Below are 24934 nucleotides of genomic sequence, written 5' to 3'. Positions count from 1 at the left end.
GAATAGCTATAATTAACTTGATGACCAAATTATAATTGTACAACCGAATTAGTCGCTTTTTATGCAAAATGTTATCAAGCTAGCTCCACTTATAAAGCCTTATATAATCCTTGGAGTCACTTTATTTTTAGTTTATGACGGGTAAGTCTAGCTGAGTACCTTCTTGTACTCAGGATATTATTCCCATTATTACAGATGGTATAGTTTATCATGGCTATTGCAAGAACTGCTTCTGTCCTACCATGGACAAGGAGTAAGCCCTGGGCAAGCATCTCTTATTAATCCCTCTTCTATGCTTTTGTGGAAGTGTGATCGTGAGCTAGCACTATATTTAAACAATATTACAGATGTTGGTTTCAAACTTTTAATTTGCTTCCGCTACTATTTTACTTGAACTTGGTTTGTAATAACCTAAATTCATACTCTAATTAATGAACTATATTTGTGAACTTTATGTAACATGTGACATGTATGTTGAATCATGTACGGTCTTGGTTGTATGTTGATGGTTAATCGAGACCCTTCAGGGTACTCGACGGACTACCGGGTTTATATGGGCTCAAGTACGATAGTGTAACCGCTTGCGGGCTGCCATTATACTTATGCTCTTATAGATTGGTCAGTCCTGCTACAAATTCCTCTGGTTATTAACCGTGTTACTAATCTACTTGACCTCAGCAAGAAGGCTAATCCCTGCCTGCGAAACGAAGAACACAAGCAAGAACTTGAAAGTACATAGCTCAAAGTATGGGACAAACTATAGATGTATGATTAAGTTCTCAATGGACAGAATGATCTAAGCAAAACCCAAAACCTAACGATGATGATAGTGTATGATTATAAAGGTCTTAGGGTCGTCGTCTACCCTGGACACGCCCCCCTAACAGGCTCAAAGACGATACATGGCCCATTAGACCAAATATGGTGACGCAGCACCCAGATAGATTCTGGACACTAACTTTTTTGACGATTCCTCTTGATTTTGAAGGGATTTTGATGTGGGAACACTTCCATTGGTTTCCATATGAAATTATCTTTCCATTCATATGTGGATCATCGAAAACGGAGTCCAAACGCGTCCTGGGTGACCAGTTTATGGCAGACTGGTCCTGAAGGCCGAGGTAGACTCAAATTCACGTTAGACTGGGCCTCCGACTTGTGATGGATGTCATTGCTGGTCATATTTGCCTCCATCTCTTCCTCCAAGTTCCTCATGACCCTCTCCAATATTCCTAAGAAATATAACATCATTAGGTAGTAGTCTATTCTCAAAAGTATAAAAAGGATCGCTTAAAAACGAGCTCACCTCTAAATTTAGCTGGCGCATTCGAGCTCGGGTCATTGGACCTTGCATATTGTTTGAAGGATCAGTGGGTGTATCCGAAGGAGTGATGTCCTCATCAGAGACAATCGATGGCCATTAGTTATGTCAATTTCATCTTCACCCTGTTATTTTTCTTGTTATATTACACTTTGTGAGAATTTACATGTATCCATTTGATGAGAATATATACCAACATCTCCCAAGCACCTTGAGGAAAATATACTTGAATCACTCAGGGGTTGGCTGTATTAGAACGACCCAACCACGAATACCTGCAATGAATCACGATCGAGGGTTACGCTAACCCGTCACTACGATCAGAAACTGCAAAGACGGTCCTACGGACCTCACACCCACTTCCTTTCTCCTATCGCCAATTAAAGTCTCATAGGCCTTGAAATGGTATAAGTGACTCAACAAAACCTCAGGTGGACTCCGTTAGGACATTTTGTTCTTGCCGGACAATCCCTAAGTAGTTAGTCTAGAACATAAACCAGCATCAAACACTAAAGACAAAGAAAGGCAAAAGACAAAAAAGAAGTGTGAAGGTCGTGCAATATAAGTTTACTGTAGATGCTACCGTTCTGTTCCAAACATATTAGGGACGTCGCCCCAAACGCTGACTAAGAGTAGACATAAGGCTAAGGCTCAATGTGTCAGTGGCATTACCCATAATCGGGTTCAGGTCATCCCTGATTCGACTAAAGCTCACCATAAATTGAAAGTTGTACGCTTCTAAAACTCAGAAAGCTACTCCTTCAAGAACAATTGAACGAAGCATTGGTTCCACGTGACAATAGCATCAAATAACTTAGCCCTAGACATCTCTCAAGATATTAAGGGACCACAAAATTAACGTCAGTGTAGCTATGCTAACCGACCAGTATGCCACCCAGGGAATGACTACGACTAGTCAAATGGTGCTCAAACAGGACGCTCAGGGGCTACATGTATTTGACAATACTTGTTGCAAAATCGAAAGGCAGTCTCAAACCCATGACTCGCTCTACTCAATCAAAAAAATGTCCATCGGGCCCACACCAGTCATGGTATGTCTCTAACCCTCGGATGAGCCACAATGACTCACTTGAGCATTCGGGGGCTACTATCAGACATTACCATCACACAAAGGACTCAACTTGCAAAAACAACAGCAAACTGCAAGATCTAATCTTTATTACACTTTTTTTCCTTACAAAAGGGCACACTGCCTATTCCTAAAGGGGTGTCCTTGATGATCTGCTCCACGTCAATGTGGCAGCAATTGCTTCGGCATTACCACTCAACTCGGCAACCAACCGCTCGACGTTCACACCATCAGGATCTCCTCCACCGCGGAAAACCCGGGCGTCACCCTACGTAGGTTCGTCTGATGACAAAGATAGAGATGAGCTAAAGTTAGGGCCCCCATGGCCCCATGATGGACGCCATGGGCCACCACCTCCCTTATTTGCGTCAAAAGGTAGCGGAGCCGATCGGGAGTGCTTGTACCCACCGACAACGCCATTGTGACTGCGGCAGTCACCGCGTCACGAAGCACCGAATAGCGCTCATTACTGGACTACGCCAGGGCAGCGGAGGAACATGCCTAGGCAACTGCCTTGTCCCACCCATGAGCAGCCTCCGCTGGCTGCCTAGCCATATCCTCGCTGACCTACCATAGCCCCGCCACATCATCCAGGGAAATAGCCAGCCGCTCCCGAACACCTAGGAACAAGAAAGGCAAAACTCAGAGTTGCCTTATCTAGATGCAAAGAAGGTAAAGCCCAACTCACCAACAAGCTCCGCCTAAGCCGCCACCACCATGGCTTTGGCTTCAGTGCCCTCTCCATCCACGGCGTTGAATGCCACCTTCGCAACTGAGATATACTCCCTCAGTCGCCTCCCCACCTGAGTGACATCATGAAGGGATTCACACATCACATCGGCCTCCTGCACCATGGTAAGAACACCTCCTCCGTCGTCGCCTTGCCCGGATGGAAGCCACCATGACAATGGAATGCCCCCATCAACGGGGGGGGCCTTGGAGCAGGATGCGCCATCGAGATGGCCCTGCAACTGACATTTCACTCAAACCGCCCCTCTTTCTAGCAAATCCAAGAGACAGATCTACACTTACCTGAGTCACACTAGCTGATCACGAAGAAGAATAGGGCCCTAGAACATGCGCTTCCTGATGGCCCTCTCCTCCGTCTTCACCCTTGTACGCTTGTCATCGTCCATGGACGACGAACATAGGCTCAGGAAAAATCACAGTAGGCGATGGAAGGAAAGAATACAAAAGCTATGGCATAGATTTGGTAACTTTCCTTTGCTTCCCCTGTTTTTATAGGCAGGGAACCCCCACGGCCAATGGAATTCCAAAAATCTCTTCGAGCGATGTCGTCAGTTAAGGATAGGCCACGTCCCCACGATCTTTAAGGGGACGCCTTCTGAGGTATATGTGGGGAAACGAGCCACCAAAACTGATGCCTTCGCTTTGTTGAGAAGGAACCCATCCGCACAACCGCAGAGGCCGTGGGACCCAATGGTCCAGAACCTGATGTACCGTCACCCGAGCCGATGCAAGCGAGTGATCTGATACTTAGATCGGGTACTCAGACCAGCTCACCCTCACAGTAGGTGTAAGCAATAGTGACTCGTTCACTATTGAGCATGCCCCTACTAGAGTCAGGGGGTATTCGGGAGGGTCATCAGTCTGACCCTAAAATCTCTGACACTCGGTGTCATGTAAATCTCTCAATGCCCAGACGAGCTCAAAGTACCTTATTTCAGTGGATGTGTGCCCCTTTGTGGGAAACCAAAAAACTAGTTGGCCTATGGCTGTAACCAAAGTACGAGCTCCTAAAATATAAAAAAAGAGTTTTATGATGTGCCCCCGCTAGTCAGGCTTTGTCCTGATGCTTCCTTTCAGTGATTGCAGATGTTCACTTGTTCTACCCATTACTAGCTCAAAGAGTAATATGCGAAACTGCCCACAGCTGCTCACGTGTTCGTTACTCGCCCACAGCATTTCCTAGCCCAGGATGCTATTATATTGGCCTCAGGGCTCTAAGACAATGACCTCGCTCTTCCCACTAATGAGGGTCATGAAAATTCGAGATTTGTTACTTAATGGGTCTCGAAGAAAAATGTGATTCCCTTAGTGCTGTTAACCAATGACCCAAATCGGGTTGCTCAAAAATCAACTAGCTTAGTGACGTGCGAGCGATGGAGGTGCACCTACCCCATCCTCATTATTGTCTATGACTAGGACTTAATGATGCGCAACCACTAATTTATATGCCAGAATATGTTGAGAACCAACTTCCTGAGTACATTGGTGTTTTCACCCTAACATAGGCGCCTACGGACGTCCTGGAAGCTATGCTTTCGGTTATCGGGTGCCACCACCCGAATGAGATGTTGATAATGTCTCGAGGGCTACGTCCAGGAAGCTATGTTTCCTAATATAGGGTGTACCACTTAATACAGGCGCTTACAGCTGCTAGGGAACTACGTTCCTTGGTGTATAGTGTACCACCGCCCCACTCGATACTTGAAGAAGATTCTCACTACCCAAGAAATGCTCTTGGTACTCGAACAGCAACATACTAGATCCATAATACTTGGGAATATCTAAGTGCACTGCTCAGAACTTTGGCACCCGAAGATGCTCACTGATACTTATAGTACACAGAACTTGCAGGGGAAATTGCGATGTCCCGAGGACTAGAGCTATATGTTGGCTTATCATTAAGTCCTACAGGGGCTACTATCAGAGATATGGGCTAGGGGTACCTACACCGCATGTATATGTGGCCATCAGCAAGCTATCGGCCCAGCAGCCGTTAAGGGGGAGGCCCATGAGGGCCGACGCCATCGACTAACATGGAGATCAAGGCAAACCAAGGTAGACGTATCTGGACGATAGCTAGGATCTTTCTATTATGCATATCGCGTAACAAACTAGGAAACAATCTGTTAGCTCAATCGTCCTCTCTGTAACCCTACCTCTCGTACCTATAAAAAGGAGGGTAGGGACCTCGGGCTCAGGATCCATCTTTGACCTATTCCATCTACATGTAGCTAGGAGCAATAGCCCTTGTAATTGAGCATACGAATACAAGAGCAGCCGCGCCACTGGAGTAGGGATTAGCATGCACCGTGCCCTGAACCAGTATAAATCTCTATGTCTCATGTGCTACCATCTGATTTCGTCTATGCGATCACGTTGCTGGATATTGTCAGAGCAAAATAATTCGACAGTGAGTCTAATGTATTAGGTGTGATGCACACTTAACTTAGCACCAGGTAGCTCTAAGAAGGCCCAAGAATCAGTTAGAGTTGACCCCATTCACAAAGTACTTGAATTGGAGGTGAAGAGAGGGTTCAGATGAGCGTCGGACTATGACTCAGAGTGATCGTCGGACCATGGTTCATGGGTCCGACGCCTGCATGGCGCTCACAGAGAGCAACTCAAAGTGCAAGAGACCTCGGACTCAGGTCAGTGGGGCTACCGGACCATGGCGTGAGAGTCCGACACCTAGGGTATGGTTCAGGAGTCATCGAACTCTGGTGAACAGGATTTGGTTGGACCATTGGAAAGGTGAGTCAAGCAGTGTCCAAAGAGCATCCAGAGAGGGATTTCTCACGTCGGACCTATCCGAGGGGTGTCCATCGGACCATGCTTTGGGTCTGGAGCCCCAACGGCTAGCTTTGACACCGTACGATCACTGTGACCGTTACGAGGGTTGGATCGGGGCTGCATAGTCCGACATCTACTCAGTCCGGGTCCGACGGCTGCGTTTTCAGTAGGTTTTGGTTTCAACGGCTAGCTGAGTTGGTGGGGAATATTTATACTTCCCCAACTCGACTATTTTAGTTGTCTTGCCCATTGTTTTAGCTGAAGGAACCCATTGGAGTGAAAGGGAGAGCAAGAGCCAAGTGAGGAGATTGAGATTTGATAATCCAAGATTAAGGACCTCATTAGTGCATACGGAATAGCAAGTGTACATCCACCTTTCTCATTAGGCTTGTCATGGTTAAGTGAGAGTTTGTGCTTGTTACTCTTGGTGATCAGCATCACCTAGACGGTTTGGTGGTGATTGAGAGCTTGGTGATCATAAGGTGTGACAAAGAATTAGCCCGTAGAGAGCACTCAGTCCTTGCACGGATCGAGGGGAGCTACACACTTGCGCAGGTGCTCCAACGAGGACTAGTGGGGAGTGTCGACTCTCCAATACCACGAAAAAATATCACCGTGTTCCTTTTTCTCTCTTTACTTTGAGTATTTACATTTAAGCAATTGCTTTCATGTTATTTACATTCCTAGAATTGTCATGCTAGAGTTGGATTGGAACCTATGGTGCAAAACTATTTGTGTGGTATAATAGAAATCACTTTTAGGCACAAGGGGCGAACTGGGCTAAGCGGTAGAACTTAATTGTTGCGAAAAATTTTAGATTAGCCCAATTCACCCCCTCTTAGACATCTTGATCCTTTCAGCGGGCACCACTGGCGGAGCTACAGGGTGGACAGGGTGGGCCACGGACCACCTTGTAGATTTGGCCCAAAGTGTAGTACCCCTCAGTATTCAGCCGTGGACTCTACTGGGATGGCCTATGTGCTTCTGCTGCCAAATCCCGATCGAACCTAAAAACGAAGTCCAAGCAGCAAGTGACGTCCGCGTCTCCGCGACCTGCACCTTGGTCTTCTGGGTTCTAACTCCAATCGTCCAAACTCGTACTCGGCGTCTCGACGATCAGTATTTGCAGCAGCAGAGCAGCCGTCGGCTGCCCGGCCGCCGCCTGGCCATACGTCGGAGTCAGAGGCAAGGCTAGCAACGCACAACCTGCATGTTGATCTTGGTATCCTTTCTTCTTTACTCGAGTTCTATCACGTTTCTCTATCTCTCTGTATCAACTTGATACTATCAAGTGATTAAGCCCTAAATTGCTAAAGTGCTAACAGGAGATAATCATTTAATCAACAATCTACAGTTCAACTTCAATTCAATTCACGGTAAGTATTGCATCTGCTACAGCCTACAGTGCTACGACAATTCACGGCAAGTTCTATTTCATCTCAATTTTAAAAATTTATTGTAGCACTGAAACAATTTAGATATTTAATTGAAACATTGGACTTGTTTATTTCTCTTGCATATTTGTTAAAAATGAAGAGGAGTGGTGATATCGCCTCTCTTTTTCAGAAATATGAATCAAAGAAGAAGGCTTCTTCTCCATATCCTTACAATTGAGTGGCTATTAGAAGGTGCAGGCCTCACAAGAATAAGAAGTAGTGATGTATTGTCCTGCAACTATTATGGGTACGTAATATTTCAATTCTATGTTAAGAAAGTTACACTCATCTATTTTATGAATTCCGTATGCCCTTTATTTTAATTGTGTTTTGTAATTCATATACTTGTGCACCGACATATTAAATTTATAGTAGCTAAAAAATTTTAGATAATAGACCACCATAGGTACAAATCCTAGCTAGGCCACCGGCCGACACACAATGTGTTCCTATCGTGCCATGTTTCTCCCGTCACATTTCAAAAATGCATCATATTGGCTATGCACTGGTATATAGATAACTTATAGCTGCCGCTATACCTTCTTTATTATCTAGTTAACTGGTGATCAAGCTGTAGTACACTGCATATAAGGATATAAAGACCGACTAAAATGTTGTTGCACATGAATTGGCCAAACATGCTACATGTGTAAACAACAATTTGGTTTAAAACATATCCTGCGTACAAATATATTCAAAACATGCTAAATATTTTTAGTTTTTCCTATTTTCATTTCTAAAATATATTATTACTCAATGTACTTCTAAGTATAGACATGCTCAGACCAACCGTGCTTATTCAAAGATAAATAAATAAGACCAACAAATTAAAGAAAGATTATTACACCTATCTTAAATTATAGGTTGTTTTAGATTTTGTAGGTGTAACTTTTGCTATGCACCTAGACATATAATATATATAGTAAAAGTTATATATCCACGTATAAATTAGGACTATATTGGATAATAAGTCCCGACCCTATGATCCACCTATTGGGCCAATAAGGGCTTCACCGACAGCAGGAAAGAAAAGTGTTTGGCTTCAGAAAACCCTTCACGTAGCTACAGGCAAGTTGAGAGCTTTCCCATCAAGGCCTACTTCCTGTCCTAAATTATAAGTTTGACTTAATTTATATAAAATACGTGCAATATTTATATCTTTAAATAAATTTATTAAAAAATAGATTTAAATTTTTTTAATAATATCAATTATGTACCTTAAATATTAATATTTTTTTAATATATATTTCTCAGATGCGAAAACCACTGATATTTTAGACGGAGTGAGTATATTCCTTGCCACAGCCTGCAAAAGCTGACACTGCTTTTCTTTTGCTCTCTCTTGTAGAGACATTCTCTCTCATGTGGCTATAGGAGCCTCTGCAGGTCACCCTCACACGGCATTTAAGCTGTGTTTAGTTGCAGGAATTTAGATTTTGGGGTTACTGTAGCACGTTCGTTTTTATTTGGTAAATAGTGTTTAAACATGGACTAATTAGGCTCAAAACGTTCGTCTCGCAATTTCCCACCAAACTGTGCAATTAGTTTTTCTTTTCGACTACATTTAATATTCCATGCACGAGCCGCAAACATTCGATGTGACAGGTACTGTAGTAACTTTTTGAAAGTTGAGGTGGAACTAAACAGCTTAATTTTACAGACACCGGCATTCGAGCCTAGTTGGTCTTATAATAAAAGCTAGTAAGCTACCAACGAAGTCACTGCGTTGGGCACGGCCCAAGTCCAGATCCTATCAATCCATTCTAAGGCTAGCACCTATAAGCCCTTGGCCTTGATGTTACGGGACGGGTCAACTATCCAATTTAAATTTTTGTTCAGTTCATTTGACCAATATAACTGATTTGTTGTGAAAAATAATACTATTTATTAATTGAAAAAATATAGTTTATAAGACAAACGAATATGACGTTTAAGGCTACCAGCACCTATGAGCCCTTGGCCTTATGTCATGGGTCGAAAAAAAATCGCATGCAAACTGGATGCAGCGCGCGGCCCATGACTCGGATTCATTCCACGTGTCCATCCAAAACAATCCAACGGTGCGTCCCTGGGAAACCTCTCACACGTTCTGTTCGCCTCCGCGCACGCCGTGGCTCAGCTAGCGAAACGCGTTGTGTTGGATTGACAAAACTTACACATGGCAAACGGCAAACGACGACGGGATGTATGCACGGACGCGGGTTGGATTGTTTTGGATGGACACGTGGAATGAATCCGAGTGATGTATGCACGGCCGCACGCTGCATCCTGTTTGCATGCGATTTTTTTTTTCGTATGTTCCGTATTGCAAGTTTATCCTCTTGTTCAATGGGCTCATCTCTACCGATTGCGGTTGCGGGTACTGCAAGTTTATACTCCATCTCTACCGATTGCGCGTACTGCAAGTTTATCCTCTTGTTCAATGGGATGCGTACTTGTTAAGATGAAATATCGTTCAATACAACGTCGACAATATCAGAATACTACTTTCGTCAAGCGCATCAGCATTCATCCAGCATATCCATCACATCGAACAGAAACATATCCCAACCATACGTACGCAATATGAAACATATCCCAACGACCATACGGAATATCATGAAAAGAAATACGGACAATAGGATCAATAAAACATATCTAGACATCTCAGGTCCTTCAAAATGGATGCATTCCATCCAGATTTCCAGTTCCACAACCTGGTGGTCAAAAATAGGGGCACTGGCATTTCTCCAGCAGTTGAAACAGGAGCCGTCAAAGTTTTAACTGTTTTTTGTGCACAGCTAAACACCTAGGCATTCAATACCGACACCATAAGAACGAAAATACTGAGACGTGGATTGCACCCTGTTCAAACAGAGTGTGACCCAAATTGTCTAGAATGTATTTATTAAACTGCAAAAACGAATTTATCTCTTCATGGCAAAGGCATGTCATTGCACTATGCAGTTGCTTCCTTCAGGTACGCGATGAGATCAGCACGCTCCTGCGGCTTCTTCAGCCCAGGGAAGACCATCTTGGTTCCAGGAATGTACTGCATATAAACAAGACAAGAACAATTGACATTCATCATTCAAGAATTGCAAAATTGAAACATGTAAACAGTGTACACCAAATGTGATTAGACCATATCACGCTCCTGTGGCTACTGATGCATGCTTAGATTAGATCAGGACATTCAATAGTGTTGCATGCTTAGATTAGATCAGAACATTCAATAGCGTTGCATGCAAGTGCAAAAGAACCAAGAGATCAAAATTCAAAATGGCAGTCCGTGCATTAGCTACATTGATGCAATATGTCCTACAATCTTAAAGGAAACAAGTAAACAGTTGAACTAGGACCTTCAATGTAGTCAATCTAGCATATAACTTGAAAACTGCATGCCTGAATCCAATGAAATAGTTTAATTAATACTCCCCTCCATTCCAAATAATAAGACGTTTTGGCTTTTCTAGATACACAACTTTTACTTAGATAGTTAGATATACACTATGTCTAGATACATTGCAAAAATAATATATCTAGAAAAGCCAAAACATTTTATAATTTGGAAGAGAGGAAGTAACTAAACAAAGTTTGAAGTTGAGAATAAAGCATGTCAATATTTATATAACGGACTCATCATATATTCTAATATATATTGGAATCGACGCACAAACATGCGCAATTTTGACTTATGAGCATGGGTCATGAGTAAGTCCTAGGACAAGGAGAGACACAAGGGCATTGTGGGAAGTAAAAAAGACAGACTGAAGAATCATTTCGCTCTTTAACATTAGGTATAGATAATAACAGCTGACACTAGGGATGCAAGTTCCAATTATTTTACAGGCATATAACTTGAAGCAACTACATGCCTGAATCCACCGAACTAGTATAACTAATAACTAAATAAGGAAGTTGAAAGCTGAGGAAAGTTTGAAGGCCTACAAAGACCAGTACAAATTTCCTAGTAGTTGCTAGAAGGATCCCACCCTAACCCTCGAGTTCAAGCGTTCTGAACGTAACATCGGTCGGTCAAATAACAATCAGCAAGTGTGGCATACAGGTTTTGCTACTACAGGATACATTTGTATTCTTGTCGAATAGAGCCTAAGGGAATAAAACTTCACAACAGTAACTATGTTCCCATCCATGTGGGAAAGAAGAAACACTAAAAAGACAAAGCATATCAAGTAGCTAGCGGGATTGTTCACAGTACCTTCTTTGGGTTAAGCAGGTAGTCATACAAAGTGTTCTCCTCCCAGACCACAGCCTTGTTTTTGTTTCCCGCAGAGTAGGAGTAGCCTGCGGTGGTACCCGACTGCCTCCCAAAAAGACCATTCAAGTTTGGACCTGCAATTGGCATACATGGTTGATGGTTCGCATGTGGTCAGACATGAACAAACATACACTATCAAGCATGCATAAATGGTGGATTTTTTTACAGATTAGCAAGAACAGTGATGAACATTATTCCTTACTTCGAGTAAGGACTTTCAGAGCAGGAAAGGGTAACTAATTCTTCCACTTCTAGGTTGTACATAGGGTACTAATTCTTCCACTTCTAGGTTGTACATTTTTTATATGCCAGTTCTAACTGCATAGCATGCTGCACGAGTAAAAATTCCAACTGATCACCGCTGTAAACTCAAAACAACGGATGGGCCTACAGGTCACAGAACAGGCACAACCATCACCGAATCTATAGGCGATCAATCTAGCAAGACTAATAGACTTATAGGGGATCAATCTAGCAAGACTAATAGACTTATCACCTGATCCTGATCATTTCAACACAACGCGAAATCGGAACAAGCAAGCCCTGCTCTACTAACGCCAGGCTTAAAATCAAACAGGCCACCCAGACTGCAGGCGTTTCGATGCTAAAACTGTAACAAGACAAGCAAACGAACTAGCCTGAGTTCCTATCACCAATCCCACAGCAATCAAACGGATCTAAGCACTACGCACACCACTCCCTCACGGTGCAGCGCACACGCGAAGAAATCTGCACCTAAGGCTACCCGAGGTCAGATCTGATCCGCTAGGGGGGGGGGGGGGGGGGGGGGGGGGGGGGGGGGGGGGGGGCGGGCTCACCTTGCTTGTGGCCGGCACCCTTCTCGACCGTGTGGCACTGCGCGCACTTGGTCTTGAAGATCTTCTCGCCCGCCTTGGGGTTCCCGGGGGGAGCCTCCGAGAACGACGCCATCGCCGCACGCAGAGATCTGAGTCTGAGCCAACGGAGAGGAGGAGGAGGAGGCGGCGGCTTGGTCTTTTGGACTTGCGCCGAATTCGCAGGGACCCCGGCTGTTCTATAGACCAGGCGTGGAGGACTGGAGGTCGCGCAAGTACGGAACTGCCCCTGAGAAGGGCTGAGGGCCGAGGGGTGGAAAAGGTGTAGAATGGGGAAAGGGGAGGCTTCGAGAAAGTTTCCGTGGCTTGGAGAATAAGGAAACCGTGGGCGGCGCGTGCACGGGAAGCGTGGCCGCCCCACGCCCCGTTCCCCGTTCGGTTGGGGACGGCGGGCGCTACGTGCTAGGGCATTTCGTGGGACGCGTCTTGGGTTTGGTCGGGCCGGGGGTTCGGGTCTAGTTTTTTCGGCGGCTCGTGATGGGTCGCGGATGGTGGTGGCCTGGTGGTTGGCTCGCCGGATCGGCTGTGGAATCGCGACCGTCGGTGGGAAGGGGACGGACTAGGGAAGGGCCCTCGTACCTTCGCGGATTAAACAAGGACTAGAAGCCGCGCGCCCCTGCGCGCGAGCGCAGGTGATTATCTAATCTTATGATTGGTATACCTTATTTAGGCTGTGTTTAGTTCGCGAAATTTGAAAATTTGGTTACGGTAGCATTTTCGTTTTTATTTAACAATTAGTGTTTAATCATGAACTAATTAGACTCAAAACGTTCGTCTCGCGATTTCCAACCAAACTGTGCAATTAATTTTTTTTCGTCTACATTTAATGCTCCATGCACGTATCGTAAGATTCGATGTGATGGTTACTGTAGCACTTTTTGAGAAACTTTTTGGGAACTAAACGCAGCCTTACATAAGCATGGTAAACATGTAGATGTTAATGGATCCTGGCAACAGGAATGGATACTATTTTCTTTGCAAGTGCAAGCCTTGAAAACTAAACTGTGACAAAAAAGAAAAAAAGATCATGAGAATAGAGTGGGACACTGAGAGACAGAACCGCAAATGTGGTCGGCATAAATCTCAACTGAATCGTGTATTTGTACCAGGAGCTAAATTTGCTTGGAATAAGTGCACACTAAGAGTATTCTGGGTAGTTTTGAGCAGTACCACAAATGAGCTACAGCAAAAGTTACACTTTAAGCAGATCATGTTCTAAACTCTCCTGCATTTAAGGTGGGTCATGGATGGATGTTAACTAAAGTTGTCTTTGCACTCCACTCAGTCCAAAGAACCGTTGTCCGATCAACTAAGTGTGAAGGTACTGCATCTGCGAAGCACGTAGCTATTTGTCCTAACAGTCTACAATGAGGGAATGATTGAATCAGTTGCAATGGAAGCTAGTTAAAAAAACTAATCATTACAATGTTGTACGGCAACATGTAGCACAATTGAATTTACTCTGTACGTTTTAAGCATCAGATGACCACCGATTTGTTTGTCACATATACTCTGAAGCCCCCACCCCAAACAATATTATATTGTTGTTATATACATGCACATTATTTATTGAAGCCCATGTTCTTACATATATGCACGAAAAGGTAACCAGCAACTATATATATGCACATATGAGTAGAAATCTACAGCCTGTTTGCTTGTTGGTTTCAGCCAGGGCTTATCAGCCAGTCAAAAGTATTTTTCTCTCACAACAAACCAGCATCAGCCGGGCTTATCATCCCAGAAACCAACCAGCGAACAGGCCGCTAGTCAAAACTGTCATGCCCAACTCAGCAGGCTGGATGAGTAATTTAAATCGATATTTTGATTCAATACTTGGTGGAGCTAAATTAGTATAAATTTGATTCTTTAACATTTGAGATGACAAATCTTCATTAGCCCCAAATACAATAGACCCAAAAGGTAGTCTAGATACATAGCCAACCATATGTTGTTCTGCTTTTAAGATTGGTAGGGCGCCTGCAAACAAACACGTATCCATAATCCAGATATCTTATTGTCATTGACATGTGGCGAAAAAAACGCAAAATAGCAATAACATGGAAATATTGCCATATTTGACATATGGGGATGCCCCACCTGCAATGTGAAACAAAAGATCACAAAAGAGTGATAATCATGACTGCATATTATCAGAAGCACCTCACAGGTATCATCATATGCTCAAGTTGCAGTAGGTACACCATTAGCAATGGCATATGCTAAGACGAAAATAAATAAAGCAGCACCCTAGGCACACACCTATATATAGTGATGAAAAGACTACAACAACAGAACAATGCATTGAGACAAGCTCTAATTTTTCTGCCACAAGACAAACCTTATGCATAAGTAAAATAAATCCATACATACAGGAAATGGAATCAAGGGATTAGAGACATAGAGCAGAACACTTATCTTCACTTCACAACGTATCATTGCAGTAATAATTGGAGAGAAGTACATACCTCTCATTTCATGATTTTCACTTCACCTTTGGGGGCACACACACCTGTATATACTGATGAAAAGAGTACAACAGCAGCACAGTGCATTGAGCCAAGCTCTGATTTTTCTACGAGAACACAAACGTTATGCATGAGCAAAATAAATTCATACATGCAGAAAATGAAATCAAGGGATCGGAGATATAGAGCATTATACTGAGTTGCATTTGACAACGTATCATTGCACTAATAATTGGAGAGAAGCACATACCTCTCATTTCATGATTTTCACTTCACCTTTGGGAAACCCTCCACTGTCATCATTTTTTTAAAAGCTAGAACCTAATTTGCTTCATCCAAAAGCAAAAAGAAACTAATACAACAACGAACATAATTAAATTTATTTTGAATCTTCGATTAATAGTTCCCTTGTTAACCAAAGCAGCCCATGCAGGTAAACTGCATGCATTAAAAAAAAGAATCTATATATGGTGATATGGAACAAAGGAGACTATTCACCCTAGGAAGATATGAGGAGCACGAAGAAATTGATAGCTGGTAGCCTAGCACTGCATTCTAACTATTCAACTAAGCAAGGTCAGGTTACTAAAAAGGTTGTAATTAAAGATTAAAAAGCACTAGAATGTTGCCCTTCGTGGGTGGAGTTTAGACTACTAAAAGAGATAATGCGACAGTCTGTACAGTATTAATTTGAATTAGGCAACAGACTATTGTTTACGTAACAAATCTAATCCACAATCTTTTTGTTGAATCCAAAATTCCTATTTGTAGTATAGAGCGTAATTGGTCTGAAATAGCCAAATAGGTAGAGTAGAGCAAGCCTCAGAGCGGAGGAACCTATACAGCAGCAAGCAGCAAAGGCAATAGCGCGCAACCTCAAACCGGTATGGCGAGCATTTTTTTATCAAAATGTTGGCACTACAACAAGAGCCCCCAAAACACATTAGAACCAATCTCCATAAAGTCGATAAATGAGATACTTTGTACAGATAGCTCATGTTCGGGTAATATTGGTAGTAGAAAGTTATTGCACTATCAGGAAATTAGAAAAAGACTGCCTCTGTTAAAACAGACCTATATCAACACATAGTTGCAGTGAGAACTCAAAGAAATAGGAGAAGCAAAAATCATCATAGACAAGCAAAGTGTCTGACAATGCCATCTCTGGGAATAGGGTGTGTGCTCAAAACCAAAAGTGTATAACCTGACGTCACAAGCAATGGTCACACACAACGATGACAAGCCTAGAATCAAGAAGAATATATCTAGCACTTACAGGCAATAAGCAGAAGCTCATATTGCATAATTATGTGCTATTGACATCAGAGGAAATGATCATAAGTATGAGCGCAAAACCAACGGAAATTATCAGAATAGGTGCAAAGGGAGGTAAAAAGTCGAACTAACCCATTGACCACTGCCTCAGCTACCACGGAAGAAGCAAAAAGGCTAAAAATACACAAAATAGAATAAGTACAAAGAGACGCAAAAAATCGAAGCTACCAACTGACCATTGCCTCAGTGATCATGGAAGAGGCAGAAACAGGTGTGAAAAATAGAATCAGCATTATTGGTCATAATTGACCATCGCCTCAGTTATCATTGAGCAGGTACTTAGAGACGGGAAAATAAAACCAACATTGGTCACGATCACTGCCTTAGTCATCAACATAACCAATTGACCACTGCTTCAGCTGTGATGGAAGAAGCAGAAAGGCTCCAAAATACACGAAATAGAATAGGTAGAAAGAGACGAAAAAATCAAAGCAACCAACTGACCATTGCCTTAGTGCTCATGGAAGAGGCAGAAAGAGGTGCAAAAAATAGAATCAGCATTGGTCATGGTCACTGTGTCAGCTATCAACATAGCATGGAGATGTAAAAGGAACCATCGAAAAAAAACAGAACCAACCAAGTGACCATCGACTCTAGTTATCATTGAGCAGGTAGAAAGCGACAGGAAAAATAAAATCAACTGTCCTCATGATCACCACCTCAGTTATGAACACAGTAGAGAGACATGAAAGGAAGAATCATCATAGCTCATGAGCATTGCCTCAGCTATCTAGAAAAAGAAAGATGTGTAAATTGTGGAACGATAGGCCATGATTACTGCATCAAACATTAAACATTTATTGTGTATTCATCACAGCACGACCCTATTCCCTCAAATTAATCTAACAACAAGAGGAAAGTGTACTCATCATTGGACATTACCAAAATCATGACCACTACAGTGCACTAAGAAATGAAACAAATATGGCTGTCATGGTGATGTCCTTAGATATAAGCCACAAAATCATAAGCACTGCAGTCAACTAATAAACAAAACAAATATCATTGCCATGGTCATGTCCTCAGATATATGCCATATAATCATGAGTACTGCAGTGCCTTAAGAAATCGAACAAATATCATTGACACGGTGATATCATCAGATATATGGCACAATATCTAGTAGTCTCAAGATCCAGCCGAACCCAGCAGGTGACACGATACGCAATACAAAAAAATCTGTTGTAAGGCAGTAACCATCTAGATTGGTAAGAGAAAAGTGGGAGAACAATAGATGGATTGCCTCCAAATTGTCCTGCTGCACTCCTTCAACCAATAGTCATCAGTGCAGTATAGTCTTTGGATCGAAGCATAGATTACAGACTACAATTTAAAAATTTAAAGTATAGGATAGTGGCATATCAATCAATTCAGTATTTGGCCGCAACCATCATTTCTCAATCTCGCATGGACCTACTTTGCAGTTGTATGCATTATCGTTCACTGTTTGAAGAATGTTTAAATTTACAATCTCATAAACAGCCTTTAAGCAAATACTATGCAATGGTTTCCCCAGTTTTTTCAATTTCAGTAAAATCATCAGCATATAACAGGTCATGAATGTATAAGTAACTGGTGGCCAAAGGAAGAGGTCGATGGCAAACTAACCGGGTGCTTATGCTTCCTAGGTACATATATTACAACCAAATGAAGTGTGGATGCACCTGGAACAAAAAAAGTAAGATACACATCAATAAAATTGGAAACATGGGTGTACTAAATAGACAAGCAAGTATCAGAAGGGACCAATAAACAAATAAGTACGAAAATAGACAAAATATGCATGAAATTAGCAGGGACGAGCAGACAAGGAGGAGCACGGATCCTAGAACCTCCGGAGCTGACGCAGCCCCTTTGACACGCTGTGTCCCCAAGGTCGGAAGCAACGGAGCCCCTCTGGAGGTGTTCATCACACCTACTGCTACAGGGATCTGAGAGAAGGAAGGCATCAAATTTGGGGATCCTAGGGGAACCCTAAGGAAGAGAAGGAAAAAGCTAAAATCAATCCCGAAAACAATAACAAAACCAGATGAGAAGAAGTAACAAGAACGTGTATAGGTAGCTAGGGTTTTGTCGAGCAGAGAAGCACATGCTCCCTGGCGGGATGAGGCGTTGAGGAGCCCGCGCAGAGAATGAGGGAGAGGGAGGGGGCTGCCGGGCCACACCCACGCCGGAGCGTCGCCCGTGGGGGCGCCGTCGCCTCGCGCCCGCCGCCACCTTGGGAGGGAGAGAGAGGGGAAGGGGAGGGAGGAACGGAGGTGAGAGGCAGGCGGGGAAGGGAGGAATGGAGGAGGAGGGTGGGTGGCCGCCGAGCCTCGGCCACGGCAGCCGCCGTCGCCCCTGCCCGTGTCGGGGAGAGACGGGGAGAGCGAGAGAAACAACGAAGAAGAGAGAGGAGGGGGTGAGAAGCTGGATAGAGATGCGGAAGCTAGGGTATATATTTGCTTCTCTGGATTTAGAAGAGAAGCGGAGGATGCAAAGAAGAAGCGGGAGAAGCCAAGGAGAAGCGCGAGAAGTCGCTTTCGACAGAATCCGCTCCAAGCGATCTGGGCCGCACGATCGAAGATCTGACGGCCGAAAAAATTAGAGGTGACGTGGACGGTGGTTCTCTTGAGGAGCCCTACGGGTATTCTAGTGTCACCTACTCAGTGGCAAGATCCTTTTAGGGGTGTTTCGTCAGGATTAATTGATGATGCAGGTGTCTGTGAATTCAATAACAAGATGAGCCTACGCATTTGAACAATAATGTAAGGAAGTATGCGAAGGGTATGGAGACTCATTTGTACAGGCCTCATGACATGGTCTATTTCTATCACACTTAAGCTGCACCTAGCAAACATGTGAAATATAGGAAGCCGTAACATAACAAATGGAATTAAAAGTTTATCATTTCCTAATTCCTGCTGGAAATCTAGAATTATCTAGCAGTGATTCATATATGTTTTAATGTTTAGAATCTCAAACAAGGCACACATTAAATGAACCGTTTCCCTTTTCTTGGGACGGGAAAGAACATTATCCACCCACCCTTCATAAAACATCCCATCAGGAATCCGTGACCTAACTAAATCTTAGATTGCTTGTGTACTTTTGAGGAGAATAAGAGGAAATCTCCTATGTCTTCATCCCTAGGTCTCGTTAGTATTGAGAATGGTATTACCTGGATCGACGAAGTCGTGGAAGGTATTGAGTTCAGCATTTGTGGGATGATTCTGCTGAGTTGGTTGGTGCTGTGGTCGCACCTTGGTAAGTGTTTGGTTTGTCTGCCCAAGTCCATCGGATTGGTTTCACGGTTGGTGATTCTGTTTCCAACCTGTAGTTGCACGTAGATCACATATTAATTCTTATTGTTGTATAAATGTGTGGGAAGGAACAAAGGGTTAGTTGGAAAAATGGTGCAGCAAACAATGCAAATGTAAATCAATGAACCGATATCCATAGCTGCTGGAACAGTAAGGAGAAAAGAAAGGAAAAGAAATAAGAGGAGATGCCTAGCATTCATCCTGGAGGTTAAACAAACCCGAAAAATAGGAAAGGCCATCACGGCCATTTCATGAAATTCACATGCTTGGTAGCTGGACGCGAACAACACATCGAGCTGAATCCAAACAAAGGTGATATCGAAAAGAATCGTAATGCAATGTGCATGAATAGAAGCCACCAACCACTATGGTGGTTCAAGAAACCAGTTAACCAGTGCCGTCTATTATATTCTCCTGGATAGTTGATGTATATAGCATTCATGTATAAATAAAAATTAGAATTTTATGTAGCTTCACTCCAAAATTATGAACCTTCATTTTCTGAGGAAACTTTGTGCATTGTCATTCTATACGGGCTACCTCAACGGAATTCCAAAAATAGTTAAACCTAATTATTCTACTGATGCTGTAAACAGCGTAATAACTCATTTCTATGTATAAAAAACAGAGGCTGTATGACAGGCTGTGCATATCACAATTACCAGATGGGACGAAGTCGCTGCAATGAACTGTAGAGAATAACCAGCAAGCGGCTTCAGGCTGTGACTAACAACCATGATGATCTTGTCCTCCAACCACAGGATTAGAAGATCAGAAGGTATCCTTGGAAGCATCTAAAAATAATTTCAGTAATGATCATATGGGAAATACAGAACAGAAGCAATGCTACATTAATAGGAAATAATAGAGAGGTATTGCACAAATAACACATAGCATGCATCTACTCAAGTCTTGGTGAGAATACACGCTCATTCCATTGAAATCCGAGATAATACAGAGTAGGAAAAAATGAAGGCATGTGCCTATACTTATAACTATTACAAAATAGCACCTATGGACGTAATTTCCTTTTTAAATCATGGAGTAATCGATGGATATATATGGTTGCAAGAAGTAAATCTGTCTATAACAACTGCTTAGTGGTAAAAGGCCAATGAAAGTAGCTTATTGTACATTGGCTGCTCAAGTCTTAGCAGTATAAAAGGGAATGATGCAATTAGCTAAAGTGTTTGTGGAACAAATGGACCATTACAGGCCCATAGGATAGAATTGGTTCATTTGCAAACATACGAACCCAAATATGTAAGAGTGCATTGTATAAGCTTATCATGCAGCTTGGCCGATCCGACCATCCTCATCATTTCTGATAGCAGGAAAAGATGTAGAAGACAACATATTGAATCTATAGACACAGGGGCTGACCTTTTTCTTCACAGCACAGATAGTTAGAATAAGTTAGCAAAACATTAGTGATTACAAAGTTTATGATCAAAAAAGGGGGGAAATTAGGGTTGCAAAGAGTAGTGAACATATTTCCATTAATTATTATGCATTAGTTACATCTTGACAAATATCTGGTTATTAAGAAAATGCTCGGTTATGTTGTGTTAGGTTAGTCCATACATGTAAATGGCCTACCATAAGAACAGTGCTCTAGCTCAGTTCATACATGGAAAATATTTAAATTCAGATCATAAATGTAGGTTAAATATAAAATATCAGATGAGTAAATGGCCTGCCATAAGAATTAAAATGGCTGAAGGTGTGCATGAAAGAGAATCCTAATCTAGTCTATATACATCGGAGACATATCCTAAAACTATTTGATGACTACATTGCCTGAAGCAACAACTGAAAAAGTTTTTAAAAAATATTTGGAAACATTGGGCGAAAGTTGTATTTACATGTATGGCAGTCTTAGAGTGATAACCCTGATTTGTTAGGATCATAAAAAAGCATTCAAGTATTTGAAATTTGGAAGGTGTCAATAGATCATGATGTAGGACATCCGATAAGAAGGATGGCAGTGATAGAGAATGAGCATTGCTACTTACCTCCCAACATAGCAGCCTCAAACCTGCGAAGATCATCAATATATATTCCCAAGTTACATGAGAGCTCATTTTCATCACAGGCAGTACTGAAAAAAAAAAACATCAGCTGCACTGAGCATCAGGGGAAAATAGCAGTTTTGGCGTGAACAGAGCACTAAAATCTGGAAGAGATCTGAAGTGTGAAATATTATGTAGGAATCAAATTTGTATGACGAATGAATTAGCATATCTAAGCCTTCTAAAAAACAAACCAAAGCTAAACATCATATAGTAGTATATAGCTATGCCCCAAAATAGCATTTTTGAGTGATGCGGGTTTGAATGCATGAAAGAGGATTGGATTGTTGGTAGGGTGAAGTAGGCCATCATTGCATATACCAAAGTGACTTAGTTCACTAAGAATGCCAAAAAGGACCATATATATGTAATGGTCCATATCACTCCATATGCCAAATGCCTCAGCTCAATAAAAACGGAATAAAAATATCATAAAAGACTTAGTAGTCATCTTAACATATGCCAATGGCTGATTTCAAATGAGGATAAAAAGATACAAAAGAGTGATAATCATGACTATATATTATCATATGTCATTGTTCAAAAGATATTCTTTCTATTATCATGGAAGCTAACAGCACCCTAATGGGTGTTACCTGCAAAATCAAAAGCACTATGTGGAAGGCATATACACGCGTCATGGAAATGCAATAGCAGCCTCGGCATGGTACTGTACACTATAATTTGTCTCTAGTTTTAGAATTAATCCGAGAACTTATCTCACAATTTTGCTCCAGCATGGCACACTGAACTACAAAAGAATTAAAATTCGGCACACCACGTTTGAGCATTAGGGGCACAATTGAATCACACAATGAAAGTGCCAGAGTTGAGTACAGTCTCACCATTTATCCTTTTGGGCGTAGCTGGTTGTCGTCCTGCAACAATTCTTCAGAAGAGTTGTCAAGGCAGTAGTTCACCATGGCAGGCTACACCTAATTTTCTTCAAAAGTCTATAACGGCAAGCACTAAGACACTAAGTAGCTGTGGTATTGATATTTATTTTAGAAATAGGTAAAGACAAAGCAGCAAGAGATGCAAGAAAGGAATGGTGCGAATACCTTTAGTTCAATAGTAATCTATAAATTTTTTCCTTATAACCTGTAGAACCATACCTTCAGTTCAATAGAGGAAGAAAATCCATCTATTAGCTCCCAGCACTTAAAAATTGCATAATACAAAGCAAAGCATCCAATTGCTACCTTCACAGTTTTAGCAGAGGAAATAACATTGTGGTACAGTGGTGGACTTGATGTTGCTGATAAATTATCTTTCTAACTTATTGCCATCATGATCGAGCCAATTCCAAATGTGTTTTGAGACAAGAGTACAATGAAACAATGACATCGTTAAGTGTATCGAAAAGATACCCGCTTCTGAGAAGTCAAACAACGGTTGCAGTGGCCGTCCACTTGGCAAGTAGACCTTGGGATCCCGCATCTCATCAAAGAGGTATATAGCCGAAGAAGTCTAGTAAGAAGTATATGTAGGAAATCAACATGAAAGGAGAGAAGGTTTAGATTTTGTTTAATATGGACAGACATCATGGATTATTAACTATCATCAGCACTTAAAAAAAGCAGGATACACATTTTTTCATTGTAGGAAAAATTAGCTGTTAAAAAATCATGGCCACCATGTTTGGACAACAACTTTACAGCTGCTTGGAAAATGGATCTAACCACTACATTATTTCATATAAGAACTGAAACCTTAATTTTTTTGTTTGGGTGTTGGGATATAGGGGGTAGGATAGGAAAAGGGAAATGAATGAATGGCTAGGATTAAATGAGGTATGAAGAACGGATGGCTAGGATTTAATATTTCCTATCCCGATCCCCATCCGTATCCCTATCCAAACGTACATATTTAGGTTGGGATTTATTTTCATGTGAGATAACCACCACTTTATTTCATATAAGGTAAAGTAACTGTAGGCCTGGCCTTGAAGAAGCAGGTACTCAATTTGTACTGATACAAACATGAGATCTAATTACCAAATTCTAAATTTTATTCACCTGGTGAAAACACGTCATGCAATAGAGTCTCCAACTTTAGAACAAGAGGCAGCACAGTTGAGGGAAACTTACTGAGTTGCATTGGAACCTACAGTTTGTATCTGTCCCTGTAATATATTTATATAAATACTAATTAGGTAAAGCATTAGAAAATGTAGCTCTCAACTACCATAGAAATTGTTTTGAGGATTTGCTGCTCTAAAAACGCGAGGGAGAGAGGATCTAGGGGAGGAGCTATGGGACAAAGGAGGGGAAGAAGAGGGTGAGTCACCATGAGATCCAACTGTCGAGCTTCATCGCCGCCGCCGCCGTTGCCACCGCAGCCGACGATGAAGAGGGTAGCCGCCACCGCCGCACAGGCACCTAGGGTTTCTTCAAACAGAGGAGCACAAGCTCCTCGGTGGGAAGAGGCATTGAGGAGCCCACATGGAGGATGGGGGAGAGGAAGGGGCCCGCCAAAACCCTGTCAGGCTGGCGCACCACCCGTAGAGGTGCCGTCACCTAGCGCCCGGCGCTGCCTCGCGCCCATCGCCGCCTCAGGAGGGAAGGGGAGAGAGAGAGGAAGGGGAGGGAGAAACAAAGGTGAGAGGCAGACAAGGGAGGGCGAAGGAGGAGGAGGAGGAGAAGGAGGAGGAGGGCGGCTGCCATCGCTGCACCCGGTGTCGTCGCCCGTGCTCGCGTCGGGACAAAGAGGGAGAGACCGATTGGGAGAAAGGGAGGAGGGAGCCAAAAGAATCTAGAACGAGAAGCAGGGTAGTATATATTTGTTAGCAACCTGCTACTGGATTGTAGAGAATAGGAGGGAATTAGAGGAGGAAGTAGTAGAATCTTAGGGTATCGAGAGGAAGAAGAGGAACAGTAAGAGGGGAGAGTTCAAGGAAGGGAGATAACCTGTTGGTTAATTGGTTCTGTAATGTTCGATCCCCTTCTCGTTGCTGACCCTTGACATATGTAATCTCCCATCCAATGTCTGGCCTAGGCTCGAGGCCCATGGCCCATATGACTATCCCAACCATGGCTAGTTCCTAACATTCCCCTCTCCTTAAGATTCGGCTTGCCCCCAAGCCGATAGAGAATGATGGAACCACCGGGATCCCAAGGAAACTGGACGATCCTGTATTTCTTCAGTTCCTTCATGGGAAAATGTCTGCCAGCATTTTTGTGTAGGGCAAGTGGAGCTACAGCATTCTTCACAGTTGGTTTAGACTTTGCAGACTTGGAGGATAGGATATCAAGA

General features: G+C 42.7%; 1 protein-coding gene across 1 annotated transcript; it reads right to left on the bottom strand.

Annotated features, from left to right (window-relative positions):
- Positions 1-10007: 10007 nt before the first annotated feature.
- LOC136516591 (cytochrome c) lies at positions 10008-12754 on the bottom strand. Its single transcript, XM_066510027.1, has 3 exons — positions 12467-12754; positions 11589-11722; positions 10008-10418 (listed from the first exon to the last, which is right to left on the bottom strand). The coding sequence occupies exons 1-3, from the start codon at positions 12576-12578 to the stop codon at positions 10326-10328; spliced, it is 339 nt and encodes a 112-aa protein (XP_066366124.1). The 5' UTR covers positions 12579-12754; the 3' UTR covers positions 10008-10325.
- Between the last annotated feature and the right edge of the window lie 12180 nt (positions 12755-24934).

The sequence above is a fragment of the Miscanthus floridulus genome, chromosome 17 (genome assembly GCF_019320115.1).
Source record: "Miscanthus floridulus cultivar M001 chromosome 17, ASM1932011v1, whole genome shotgun sequence".
Classification (NCBI taxonomy): Eukaryota; Viridiplantae; Streptophyta; class Magnoliopsida; order Poales; family Poaceae; genus Miscanthus; species Miscanthus floridulus.
Note: the sequence above shows the minus strand (reverse complement) of the source record. Positions and strands in the feature narration are given on the sequence as shown.